Source organism: Melopsittacus undulatus, chromosome 4, assembly GCF_012275295.1.
Source record: "Melopsittacus undulatus isolate bMelUnd1 chromosome 4, bMelUnd1.mat.Z, whole genome shotgun sequence".
Taxonomy (NCBI): Eukaryota; Metazoa; Chordata; class Aves; order Psittaciformes; family Psittaculidae; genus Melopsittacus; species Melopsittacus undulatus.
In genome coordinates, this window is record NC_047530.1 from 1,252,262 (window position 1) to 1,266,496 (window position 14,235).

At 55.1% G+C, this 14,235-nt stretch overlaps 1 protein-coding gene across 3 annotated transcripts in view; it reads right to left on the reverse strand.

The window, feature by feature from the left end:
- Positions 1-4,814: 4,814 nt before the first annotated feature.
- LOC101872265 (phosphatidylserine synthase 2) overlaps positions 4,815-14,235 on the reverse strand; it is a 35,677-nt gene continuing 26,256 nt past the window's right edge. For 2 of the 3 annotated variants that reach the window (XM_034061509.1, XM_034061511.1), the window contains exons 9-12: positions 13,188-13,302; positions 11,449-11,594; positions 6,697-6,882; positions 4,815-5,533 (exon numbers count right to left, since the gene is read on the reverse strand). In XM_034061509.1, coding sequence (XP_033917400.1) covers positions 5,389-5,533; positions 6,697-6,882; positions 11,449-11,594; positions 13,188-13,302 — 592 coding nt within the window. In that variant the 3' untranslated portion in view covers positions 4,815-5,388. The remainder of the gene's footprint in view (positions 5,534-6,696; positions 6,883-11,448; positions 11,595-13,187; positions 13,303-14,235) is intronic. The other variant, XM_034061510.1, reaches the window with a different exon arrangement.

Below are 14,235 nucleotides of genomic sequence, written 5' to 3' on the forward strand. Positions count from 1 at the left end.
CCATTCCCCATAGAGAACCGCACCGGGATGCTCCATCCCCAGTGAGCACCGCACCGGGATGCTCCATCCCTCGGGATAACCGCACCGGGATGCTCCATCCCCCTGCACTGGGATGCTCCATCCCTCGGAACACCGCACCGGGATGCTCCATCCCTTGGAGCACCGCACCGGGATGCTCCATCCCCCGGCAGCACCGCACCGGGATGCTCCATCCCTCGGAGCACCGCACCGGGATGCTCCATCCCCCGGCAGCACCGCACCGGGATGCTCCATCCCTCGGAGCACCGCACCGGGATGCTCCATCCTCAGGGAGCACCGCACCAGGATGCTCCATCCCAGCCCCGCTGTTCAGATCCTTGCCTGGGTACTCAAACCCGAGGGGTTCGAGGCTGGGCAGAGCCTTCACCCACCGCATCCCCCTGTCCTGCTGCAGAGCTGGGAGCCTTTTCCTGCTTGGGGGGACGACAAACGAGCTCCATGTGGGGGGAGAAACGGCAACAGAACCGCGTGTTCCCGTCTGGAAGGGGGGGACCCCCTCGCAGACATCCCTGTGGCATCGGGACCATCCGAGGCCCAAACAGCTCATCCATGACCCCAGCTGCTGGTCCCGGAGCTCCTGGACCACCACGGGTACAGCCCCACACAAACAGCTCTGGACCCTGCCGCAACCCTGGAATGTCACATCCCAAGTCCCAAAGCTCAGCGGTGATCCCCGCGTTCATCCTCTTCCTCCTCCCCCAGGCCCGGGTTTGCTGGAGGCTGAGACCGGGCTAAACTCAACTCATGGGTGAGCTCAGTGCTTCAGCAGCATCCTTATGGGCTCCAGCAGCATCCCCATGGGCTCCAGCATCCTCCTCCCCATGGGCTCCAGCAGCATCCCCATGGGCTCCAGCAGCAGCATCCCCATGGGCTCCAGCAGCAGCATCCCCATGGGCTCCAGCAGCAGCATCCCCATGGGCTCCAGCAGCAGCATCCCCATGGGCTCCAGCAGCATCCCCATGGGCTCCAGCAGCAGCATCCTCATGGGCTCCAGCAGCATCCCCATGGGCTCCAGCAGCATCCCCATGGGCTCCAGCAGCATCCCCATGGGCTCCAGCAGCAGCATCCTCATGGGCTCCAGCATCCTCCTCCCCTGCACCCCCTTCTCGCTCGCACCGTCCCGGCTCCGAGCGCTGCTTTTCCATCCTCCCATCCCCATCCTGCCCGGCCTCCATCAGAGCAGCGGGATCCAGGGAGCTGCTGCCGCGGTTGGCACCGGGAACACGGACCCGCAGCCAGGACCGGACCAAAGACGGAGACTTGGGCTCGCTCCCGGTGCCCTGGACCAGATCCTGGTGCCGCGATCCGGCCCCATTCCCACCCCGGTCCCCATTCCCACCCCGGTCCCCATTCCCACCGCCGCTGAGCCCTACCTGTGCAAGTGGGGTCACCGCGGGCAGGAAAAGGATCCTCGGGGCTCGTAGGAGAGGGGGGACCGGGACCGGGACCCCCCCCGCAGCTCCTGCATCCGCGGCCGCAGCACCGGGGCCGGGTCCCGGCTCCTCGGTGGGGGGGTTCGGTGGTTCCTGCACACGGAGCCCCCCGCTCCGCTGGGGCCGGGAAGCGATGCAATAGGATGGGATGCGACGGGCGATGTGGGATGCGATGGGATGCGCTGGGATACGATGGGATGCACTGGGATGCTGCGGACGATGCGGGATGCGCTGGGATGCAATGGGATGCTGCGGGCGATGCGGGATGCGCTGGGATGCGCTGGGATGCTGCAGGCGATGCGGGATACGGTGGGATGCGCTGGGTTGCCCGGCTCGGCTCTGCCCCCCCCCCGCGCCGGGGGCGGAGCGGCAGCTCCCGCTCATCAGTGTAATGAGCAGGGCGGTCTCAGTTTGGGGGGGCTGAAGGGGGGTTCAGTGGGTACCACGGTGCCGCATCCCCCGGGGCTCACCCCCCCCCGGCCCCGCTCATTGCTCCTTTGGGGGGGAAAAGGGGCATTTTTCGGGGGGGGGGGGGGGGGGGTGAAGCGGGGTCAGTTTCTGCCCTGACCCCCCGGCCTTCCCTTGGGTTTGGAGCTGCCCAGGCCGTGCTCCGGCTCCATCAGCATCCTGCGGCCCCAACCCAGCTCCTGCTGCAAGGGAGCCCCTGCTCCATCACCACCGTTCCCCCCCATAGCATCTCTGCACCTTCAGCTCCTCCTTCACCCCATGCACCCCAATTCCCGTTTCCTTCCATCGGGACCCGTGTCCCCCCTTTGCCCCCCCCGGCGGCGCCAGTGGGATCGGGATCCTCCCGCAGGAGCTGAGCTCCATCCCTGCCGCAGGCTTCCCTATGGAGGGATGGGATGGGATGGAAGCTGCAGCCGCCTCCAGCCCCATCCCAGCCCCGTGGGGGGGCACTCGGGGGGGTGCCGGGGGGTCCAGTGCAAGTTCCCCGCTCACCCCACACCACCCTGCCCAGTGCTCACCAGTAGCAGTGGGAGAAGGTCCCAGGGTTATCCCATCAGGACAGGAGGCTCCTCAAGGGCTCTGGGCTCCAAACCAGCCCTTTCTGGGGGTGTGCAAAGGGGAAAAGCACAGGCCATGGCTTCCTGCCCGATCCCAAACCCCATCCACAACAGGGATTGATGCTGTGGCCCTGTGGGGCACCGCCAGCCTCTCTGTGGGGTCACCTCTGGGCTCCCATAGGGTCAGCCTCATGGTCACATCCCACTGCAGCCCTGCAGGCAGGTACCTGCTGAGGGGTCTCTGGGGCAATTAAAGCTAATTACTAACATACAATTAAAGCTAATTACAAACCTCAGATGCTCCAAAGCAGCTGCTTCCCCTTAGCTCAGCATCCGCAGCTGCAGCCACTGAAGCCATGTGCATGGCATGGGGAGGTGGGCACTAAGGGCACTGCAACAAGCAGGGACAGAACAGGGGTGCAGGCAGATGCCCCCCCCATGTTACCCAATGAGTGACAACCTTGAGCCAGCACCTAAAACCCTTACATCCAATGGGGCACAGGTGGCATTGAGGGACATCAAACCTCGAAGCATCCCTGTGAGCAGAAACCACCTGTAAGGGTTCATTACCTTGAGCATCCATGGGGCTGATGCCAATGCAGCAGCCTCTGTGCTGGAACCCGGACCCTGAGCCCCAGCTCCAGGCAGGATGAGAGCAGGAGAGCTGTTGTACCAAAGAACACAGCAGCAACAACCATCACTTTATTAGAGGGGCCCAGGCACCCACCCCAACCGAAGCTGTTGGGATGCAAACAGGTTTACGTACGAGGTGAAAGCTCCAGAACCATCAGCAGGAGATACCCACAGCACAGGCACAACCATGGGTGCTCCTCACCGGCTGCCTCGGGTGTATCCTAACCCTAACCCCAGCCCCACAGCACAGGCACAACCATGGGTGCTCCTCACCAGCTGCATCGGGTGTATCCTAACCCTAACCCCAGCCCCACAGCACAGGCACAGCACAACCATGGGAGCTCCTCACCGGCTGCCTCGGGTGTATCCTAACCCTAACCCCAGCCCCACAGCACAGGCACACCACAACCATGGGTGCTCCTCACCGGCTGCATTGGGTGTATCCTAACCCTAACCCCAGCCCCACAGCACAGACACACCACAACCATGGGTGCTCCTGACCGGCTGCCTCGGGTGTATCCTAACCCTAACCACAGCCCCACAGCACAGGCACACCACAACCATGGGTGCTCCTCACCGGCTGCCTTGGGTGTATCCTAACCCTAACCCCAGCCCCACAGCACAGACACACCACAACCATGGGTGCTCCTCACCGGCTGCTTCAGGTGTATCCTAACCCTAACCCCAGCCAGGCATGGGCTGAGACTGGAAGGACTCCAGGGGGAAAGGGATGGAAGCAAACCCCTGCTCAGCACAGCACTGGCACACATAGTACCTGGTACCCATCACCACCTCACAGCAGCACAACACCAGTACCTACCAACAGCCCCTGCACAGCTATCCACAAACACTGCATGGATCCGGCTGCTTCCTCCTGCCTCGGTCACCCTCCTCTGCCTCAGCCCGGCCCCATCAGCTTCACCACAACCCAACCTCCATCAGCTGAGCCTGCCCCAGTGCTGAGCTGCTCCCTATGGTGGGAAGGGTCTGGGTCACTGTAACATGGGAGAACCTGGATCTGGGCTGTCACTCACCCAAACCACATCAGAGCTGTGGGTGCAGCAGCTCTCCTGCCCCTACAAGTGTGGGGCTGTAGTCCTGGCTTTGGTTGTGCTCCTGTCACATCCTCCTGGATGAACATCCCTTCACAGCCACATCAGATCATGGCATTGGTGATGGTTACATCAGTGCCTTGGACACAGGGCAAAGGTGATAGAACTGATGCTAATGCAGCACTTCACATCCTGGCCTAAGGACCCAAACCCCCCCAGAAACACAGCCCAGGCTCCAGATGCTGAGTCACAGTGGGAATGCTGCCTGCCTGGCCTGCAGACCTCTGCTGCTGCATGGGGAGGACCATAATGGGCTTGGATCAATCCCTGTGTGACAGACCCATGGGCTGCTCAGTCTGGAGCCAGCTCAAGGGGGTGCAGAGCCCCTTGTGCCCCATCCAGCACAGAGCAGGCAGGAAACCCTCTGGAGAACAAAGGGACAGAGCTGAGGATAAGGCAGCAGCTTAAGAGCGATGGAGTAACCACCCCCAGGCTCTGTTTGTAATAAGTTACACTCCATGTGCCCTGTCTTACATACCCCCCTCCCATTTAAGAGATGATCCAGACTAAAAGATAAGTTAAACCCAAAGACCTAAGGAGAAGCATCTGTGTCCCCAGAGCTGGGATCCACCACAGAGGCTATTCCAAGATGCTGGAAGTCAGTCCAGAGAAAGGCAATGGCCCCTGTGCTGCAGGGGCTGTAACAGCAGCAGGTCCTGCAGCTGTGCCCATGTCATGATGCTTGACACAATCCCACTGCACAACTCAAGGTAGTTTCAGCATTAAACACCAGCCCATTCCCTGTGCCTGGAATCTGCACACTCCAAGTGTCCCTAATGCCCAAACATCCCATGGAATCTCACAGTTGAACTGGCTAGATCAGTACGTTCCCTTTGCACTTCATTGTGAAGCCCCTTGTCTCCAGCCATGGCTTGCGAGGAAGACGTAAGACACACCAGGATGAAGATCCCATCTCATGCAGTGATGCTGGCCTCACCTCCCTCCACATCCACACACCTTCCCCCTCTCTGACCAGGTGCACACGAGGAGAAAGGATGTGTATGTCCAAGTGACATCTCTTCCCCCCGAGGATCTCACACCTTGGAAAGCTAACAATGACAAGGACAAGTTAGGTAGGATAAGGTTGGAACTGTCCACCAGGCCAGCTTGAGCACTATGGGTTCCTCTCAGCCCTCTGTCCATGGCTCAGAGCTTCCTCTCCCTTAGTTTGCTCCCGTTTTGCTCCTCCAGCATCGCTGAGTGTCCATCCCCATTGCTCAAGCATTTGTCCTTCTCGTGCTTGTGCTCTTGCTTCTGTCTCCTGATCTCCTTGTACCGCAGGGTGATGTCACTGTAAGGAAAGCAAACATGAACCAGGGATGTGAATGAACTACTTCATAGACAGCAAACCCAATGGGGCTGCCCTGGGTGCAAACACCCTTGGGATAACAGAACCCACTTGAGTTTTGGCCTGTAGACTTGATATAAGGAAGAAATTCTTTGCTGTGAGGGTGCTGAGGCACTGGAATGGGTTGCCCAGGGAGGTTGTGAATGCTCCATCCCTGGCAGTGTTCAAGGCCAGGTTGGATGAAGCCTTGGGTGCCATGGTTTAGTGTGAGGTGTCCCTGCCCATGGCAGGGGTTGGAACTGGATGATCTTAAGGTCCTTTCCAACCCTAACTATTCTATGGTTCTATAGATCTCTAGAAGTGCTGATGGCATCAATCCCCCTGCAATGTGTGTTTGTTGCTCAGAGCTCAGCTCCTGCTGCTCTTGCAGAGTGCAACATCACAGTGTGCTCTATAAGAGGCACCTGCACAGCTCCTGAGGTGTTGGCTGAGGAGATCCATGCCCTGGCTTCAGGGTGCACTTGAGCCCAGAACCCCCCATGTGCTGGAGGCACCCCCAGAGTGTGAGCAGCAGCTCAGGGAGGGGATCCTGCCCCTCTGATGTGTGAAGGGGAGACCTGAGAGCAGCTCCAGTGCCTAAAGGGGCTGCAGGAAACCTGGAGAGGGGCTTGGGACAAGGGATGTAGGGACAGGCCAAGGGGAATGGCTTGAACCTGCCCAAGAGAGGGGAGACTGAGCTGAGCTCTGAGGCAGAAGCTGTTCCCTGGGAGGGTGCTGAGGCGCTGGCACAGGGTGCCCAGAGAAGCTGTGGCTGCCCCATCCCTGGCAGTGCTCAAGGCCAGGTTGGACACAGGGGCTTGGAGCAGCTGCTCCAGTGAAGGGGTTGGGGTTGGAGCTGGAGGAGCTTTCAGCTCCCTTCCAACCCAAACCAGGCTGGGATTCTGTGATTCTTTCAGCCCCATGCAGCTCCTTGTCCTTTACTTACAGAGCAGCATCCAAACCAAACACATTTAACTGAGCTCCCTTGGCACTGATGCTGGGGCAGCTCCATCAGCCACAAACTGCTCTAAGCAAACCTCTTAGTCTGCTCTAAGCCCAGCAAACCAAACCCATTCCCCCATAGGACCTAGGTTAGGGCTGAACATGGCACCTCAAACCACACTCACCGAATGAAGAACCTCCAGGCTGTCCAGGTGAGCACCAGGATAATCCCCAGGATCCAGCACTGGGTGATGTAGAAGGGAAGGGAGAGGGTGAGCGTGTAGGGATCGTACTTGACGACGATGAGGAACTCGGTGGCAGTGATGGCAGCCACCAGCCATGCCTGCTGGCCCAGCTTCTTGTGGAACCTCCTGCACCAGGAACACACACAGCACTCAGGGCAACAGTTAAACCCAGCTGGGTAACAGCATCCTTCAGCTCTGCACAGGTCTAAGGTCCAGCCTGGCTCTCACAGGCACTGAGGCTCTGCAGGCTGATGACTTTCATGTTGGTGCTACTAAGGTTTCCTCTGAACAGTTAAAACTCATCACTGTATGATGCAGGGAACTGTGCCCATGGTAAAACACCCATTTCTGACCAGCTTGCGATGAGCTGAGGCTCAGAGTATGGTGTGAAATAGGAGTTCTGCTCCTGGATTTCCTCTGCTAACACTGAGTCTCATTGACATAACCACCCCTAACCCCTGTGTAATCACACTCTGCCACTTGCTCTCTTCCCAAGCAGGCCCTCAGTGAGCTGTCTCCGATGGGATGCTAAAGGAGGAGAGCTCAGTAACAAGCAGGCACGATCCCAAAGCCACCAGGGCTGCAGTTCAGCTCTAGGACAACACAACCTGGGGCAAACCCATGACTAAGATTTAAGCCCCAGGGCTTGTTTCTAAGCAGACACTGATGAGAAGCTGCAGGGCCATGGACCAGCCCAGTGAAGGACCCATCCATCAGCAATGCCACTAGCACCCAGCCACCCATCCAGAGGCAGGGATGGGCATCTACTTCAGGAGCAGGGATTGGCAATGAAGCATCTTTTGGGCCCCCTCCTCCTGCATGGGAAATAGCTGAACCCAAAATACCCATCAGCTGCCATAGGAGAGCCATAGGAGAGCCCACTACCCTCAAAGCTGCTGCTGGAAACCTGGGTGAGTGGCTGGATCTCCACCAGCTGGACCCTCCCTGCCTGTGTACATCCTCTCTGGAGCCAGATGGTTCCTATGGGAACAACCCAACAAGGTGCTGTGTGGGCAATACAACAAGCACTTCCTTATGCACCAGGTTGCAGTGAAACCCTGCCCCACAGCAGCACTGTGGGTGCATGCACATGTGTGTCCAACAGACTAAATCACTGCTGTTCTATCACCCATCTTCTGAGTCTGAACTGGGACTTTACTCCCCCTGGAGTAAGGAACCAAGGGAAAGCTGTAGCAGTTGTATGTGTTGTTTCCCTTCTCTCTCCTTCAAAGGCACCATTTGTTTCCTGAAATCCAACAGATCTGGATCAAGGAACATGGAATGTGAGAACAGCAACACCCTCACTGGCCACCACCAGCAAACACACACACAGGTGACTGCTTTCAACAGCCTTTGGACTGGATCTTTTACTTCAAATCCACACAAAGCAGCACTGGTTGCACCCTTCTGTCAGCCCTAAACCTGTCACCTCAACTGCAGGTTGTGCCTCTCCAGATGCACAGGTAAACCATGCAAAGGAGCCACTAGCTCAGCTTAAAGGGGCTGTTCTTTTACCTTCTGTTGTTCCTTCATCTGCCTTTGCTGTACCTGTCCCTGCTTTAACCACAGGGACATCTGTCCCATAGAGGGCATTGCCCTCACTTAACCACAGCACATTCTGAAGCACATTTGCCTCCCAGGTCCTGTCTCTTGCCTGTGTCATCCCACTGCTACCACAGCACAAGAAGTGAAGTGAAATGCACCCAGGCAGAATTCAGTGTGAAGCAGCAGAACCACTGGGGCAGGATAGAGGAGATGGGAGCAAAGGGATGTAAGATCCCTGTGCTGGGCTGGGGAGCAGCAAGGACAAGCTGACCTCTGCAGTACTTGCAGTGCACTGCAGCAGTGGGACATGGCAGCCTGTGCCTGCTGTGATGTGCAGCCTCCTGCCTGGCTAACACCCATGTCAGCAGCCACAGAAGCTCTTGGGGTCAGGTTTTCCTGCTGGTTTCACCATGCACTGGATGGAGAAGCCCCCTAACAAATCCCAGTCTGCACTGGGAGAGTATCCTTCCTTTAGCAGGCATCTTCCTGCTGCTCAGACACATCTGCCCCATTGCATGCCCCTTGATTCCAGTACGTGGGATCTAAGCATGGAGAGCAAAGAGAGCTTCTCTCCCCTCCCCTGAATCCGGGGGGGTCATTGCAAGTCAAGCACACAACACAATGTTCTAAGCGTGATGCCCAAGTCATGTTTGACACCAATGTGTAAGTTCAGACTACACCAACCTGCCCAAACACACTGGAAATGAAAGATGCAGTAAATCAAGCACAGGCTGTTGCTGACACAGGTGGGATGATTCCTGTTTAAAGCACACCCTGCCTAGATGAAAGGACTTCAGGAACTGCTCCAGGTGGTTCCTCTGCTGTGACACATTAAATGGGCAGAAACCAGCTCTAGCAGAGACAGAAACAGCTCATCTCTGCTGTGAGCTCAAGCTGTTCACAGGACCAGGTCAGCTTCTGCTTCACTGATCTGCTTCCTCCTCTGCCTTTGCTTTCTTGCACTAGCTGATGGCAGCAGGCTGCCAGAAGAGGGAGAGGTAACCCCAGCAGGAGAGCTGTGCACACCAGTTGGGTTCCTGCCCTTCTGCTCATCACAGGTTTTACAGGAAAGCCCTTTTTTTAGTTGATGGATGACATTAAAACCCATGGCCCTGATGCAGCCTCCTTGCAAGAGACCTGAGGACCAGAATCAGCAATATGGGACAAGTCAGATGCTACAGACTCCTCTGCCATCAGGATGCTTCTGGTCAGGAACACTTCACACACTCAAGGGCTTGAAGGCAGCGTGTCCATCACAACAGCAGTGTGCTATGTAAGGCCTGGAGAACAGCTTCAAGGACCACCCCTCTTCTTGGCCTGTGTCAATGCTGGGTACGTCACTGTCACCATGCTCAGAGCAAGCTCCTCCAAGCCAAGCCCCAGAGCTGCCTACAGATACAAAGAACCCTGAATAAGAGAAATGAGAGTCTCCCTGTTTGAACTGCACCACTGTCTAGACTAAACACTGCAAGGTTGGCTGAAGAGAGCTCATATGGGTTCATCTCAGACAATCTCATCACTGCCAGGCCAGGCAATGAGCCATGTTTCTGACAAGGAACATCAGTGGAATATTCCAACCTGCGTCTGTGAAGAAGCTGAGAACGTTTGTGGAAGGAAGAGGTTGGGAAGGTTTCTGATGTGCTGTTAGCTGGGAGCCCCTGGTGCTGCCTGCTCTGCCCTGCAGCTTCTCCCTATGACACCACAGGGGGAATCCAGAACAGTTCCGGGGTTCAAAGTGATGTGCAAGTGAAAATACACCCTGTGAAGCTGGTAAAACAGGGGCTGGTTATTCTGGATGACCTGAAATGCACTGAGGGATCCAAGTCCAGTTAAAGCCTTCACAGAGATGAAGATGCTGTGTTCTGCCATTGAAATGAACAGGACGATGAGGTCAGCTCTGAGGTGCATCAAGCAGAGCCACAACCCTCAGCAGTGAGGGGGGAAGTCACCTTTCCACCAAGGAACAGAGCAGTAGGTGGTGGTGGTGGCAAGATGTGGAGCTCAGGATGAGTCTCTGCTGGGGGAGCTTCTGCAGCTCACTGAAGGAATGGCCCAGACTGAACCAGCAGTGACACTGGTGACTGCTGGTTCTCCTCCATTCCAGTCTTTAACAGAAGGAAAGGAGTTTTTCCAGCCCCAACACAGGGACCAGAAGATTGTGAATGGTGCTAAGGAGCTCAGCAGTGAGAGGCAGAGACCTCTTCTTACCTTTGAGTTGGAGGCACGTCCCACACCAGTAGGTCCAGCACCAAGCAGCAGCCTGCCACTGCTGAATGTCCTGAATCCGACTAAGCAATGGGGCTTGACCCTTCTTCCCAGCTCTAGGAGTCAAAGCCTGGCAAGGGAAACTGATCTTCCGAGTGTTGGAACCCTAAATTCCGAACACAGACACTTTTGTGTTGGTCAGTGACAGACAATGAACATCCCTTGAAGCCAGATGTTGTCTTAGACTTAAGATGTGGGCTCAGGCAGTTTGAGACTAAAACTTACAAGAACAAAGCTTTCTTAGGCCTTACATGGTCTGCAGAAACAAAAGCAGCAAGGACAAATGTGATGCTCAAGTAGGAACAGTCTGAAAGTACATGCACTGCTCTCTGGGGGTGCACTTCACCTCCAATCCACTGTGCTATAGGGGGTCCTCTGATCTGCAAGAGGGGCCACAAGAGCTCCAGAGGAGCAGGGACCATCTGGAAGACAGCTCAAGAAAAGAAGCACCTTTAAGAAGCACTAAAGGAGGTGTAGATCGGGTTTTAGTTTGGGTTTTAGTTTGGGTTTTAGTTTGGGCCCTATTGCCCTTAGAAGGTACATCCAGGACTGCAGCTCCTGGCTCTCAGTCTGACAGCTCAGAACCCCTCTGCCCATTAGCACTCCAGCTAATCCACACATTCCATTGTCTAAAGAGTGACCAGTTAACACAAACTGAGGTTAAAACCAGTGCCCACAGAATGCCCTTAACAACAGCTGCTCTCTAACCAGGTGTAGTGAGACTGACACCTCCAACCCAGAACACAAGGCAGATGCTTTGGGATTAGCTCTCTCTGTCCCTGCCAAGCTGAACCACTGCCCTGAGATGGATGCCAACAACCTGGAGCAAATCCCAACAACGCAGTGAAGCTGCACAGGGTGTATACAATAGGACTGGCTTACGGGTCATCCATGAAGTCGTAGATCTCCCTCATGGCCACACCTCCCACATTGACAAAAAAGACAAGTCGCAACAGGACCAAGTAGTGTTCTGGTGGCATCCAAAGGACAAACTTCAAGTAAAAGGTGTTCAGCTCTGCCAATAAAAACTGAGAGAAAGGACATGTTAATGACATTGAGGAGACATTGGAACCCCCCTCTCTCCCTGCAGGACCCCCCCACCATGCCTCTATCACACCAAGGGCACCATCAGCAGCTGCAGCAGTGACCACCAGTTGGGTTTAAGTATGTTCTGTGTGTTGGAAGAGGTGTTAAAACCACAGAGCAGAAAGCTGGGCCAGCACTGCCTTCATGCTGAACAGGTTAACTGGGAGCTGGAACACCTGCAGAACCACTGGTAACAAACCCCAAAGCAACAGCTTCTCCTTTCCCTATCATACAGAATACGACTTGGGAGCCTCACAGGAACAAGAGGTGGAAGCTGCACCTTGGGGTGCTTGGTTTCTTACAGGTACATGTCACTGCCAAAGTCAGCAGAATGGCTTATACCTCTATAGCACAATGTTCTGGAGTGATCTCCCTGGCAGTGTGGTTAGTGAGCAAGCAGACACACGTCTCTGGCTTCCAAAGAGATGATACCAAATGGCACTGAGCACTGGGACAGCCAAAAGAGTGAGCCAACACCTGAAGCTGCTTCTGAACTGTCTGCTCAACACCAGTGCAACAGGCAGTGCTGTTGTAAGGGGGTGGTGGTTGCCAAGCTGGCTGATGTGTCCCACTCAGCAAACAGGGATTGGGAACTTCAGCCCAGGCTGAACCATCACCAGATTTCATATTCCACAGATTTCAAGATGCTTTAAGATCTGGTGTTCCAGCAAGTGTTATCCTGTACCACAGCACTGATACAGGACCTGGTTAATGTCCATTGTCACTAGGATCACTGGAAGTGTCACAAGGCTGGTTAAACTTACAGGTGCTAAGTTTGAGTGGCTCAGGGCAGAGCCAAGTGACATCCCACAGACAGCCCTGAAGCCCAAGTCACTGACAAGAGACAGGAGTGGGGAAAAGCACTTAAATGGCCAAGTTTATCCTCCCTGTCAGTGTCACGTGGCTGCAAATGGGAGTTAGGAATTCCATGGTGCATTCCCTAACACCAGTTCAGGAGGCAGAGGGTCAGTTTGCTGGGACTGCTGCAGAGCCCAACTTCCCTTGTCTAAATGGGGAGCTGGTTTACTTGAACTGGTCAAGTTGGAGCCTGTGAACACCATCACGTGCTACATGTTTAATGAAACATGAAGAAAGGACAATCTGGGATAACTGGATTATTTAAGTCTGTATAACAACATTACCCAAACCTGTGTGCTCTAGGAGCTGCTCAGAGCTAACAGAGACAAGTCCAAGGCTCTGGTGACAGCCCTCTCCAGCTGTAAGAGCATATGTACCTGCTGAAGACCCAGAGAAACCAGCCCCTTCCACCAAAGCCAATGTCTCTGGTGCAGCAGTTACTTGTCAATGATGTGTAGATCAGGTTTTATTGCTCACCCTGCAGACCAACACTGCTCAGCAAGCAAGGACAGGTATTTGTGCCATGAATCAACTGCACCAGAGCCATGGGAACAGGAGCCTCTTCCTACCCTCAACTGAAGACAGTCCCCATGCTGAGTCTCACCCGAGTACCTTTGTACAGTGCCACAAGTGGTACAGAACATGAAGTCAATGATAAGACAAAGAGGTTTCCTTACCACAAAGATGATGCCACAGACCGCCAGCCACCGGCGCAGGCTGGATGCTGGCTTCCACTCGAACTTCACCCAGCTGTAGGGGGTGAACTGGAACACAATCCTCTTCATCTTACCCCTGGAAAAGAGCAGAGCACATTGAAGGAACAGCCCACAAGCCATTCACTGACACTTCCCTTTGAGACACCAGCTCAAGTGTACAGAATACCCCCATTTCCTGCATGTAAACTACCACTTAGTGAGATGAACATCCTGAGTCAGAGACAAGCCTGGTTTGGGCTATCAGCATTAATAGACCTCAGCCACTGCAGTAAGCAGGTCCTCAGTCCTGCTTTGCTCAGCAGAGACACTACAGAAAAGCTGTACTGGTCCTTACCGGTACAGGACTGGTACATCATTACCGGTACAGGACTGGTACATCATTACCGGTACAGGACTGGTACATCATTACCGGTACAGGACTGGTACATCATTACCGGTACAGGACTGGTACATCATTACCGGTACAGGACTGGTACATCATTACCGGTACAGGACTGGTACATCATTACCGGTACAGGACCGGTACATCATTACCGGTACAGGACTGGTACATCATTACCGGTACAGGACCGGTACATCATTACCGGTACAGGACCGGTACATCATTACCGGTACAGGACCGGTACATCATTACCGGTACAGGACTGGTACATCATTACCGGTACAGGACTGGTACATCATTACCGGTACAGGACTGGTACATCATTACCGGTACAGGACTGGTACATCATTACCGGTACAGGACTGGTACATCATTACCGGTACAGGACTGGTACATCATTACCGGTACAGGACTGGTACATCATTACCGGTACAGGACCACAAGGGATCTATTAAATGTTCAGTTTCAGTGTCCCAGTTACTCCAAAGTTCTGGTTACTCAGGAATGCATCATTTGCACAGGCAGAAACCCCAGCTGTGAATGAAAGGATATGATCCTGACTTGGACTCCTGCATCTCCTTTAACTCCTGTACTAAATCAGCTCATTTCCACCTTCATTCCTACACA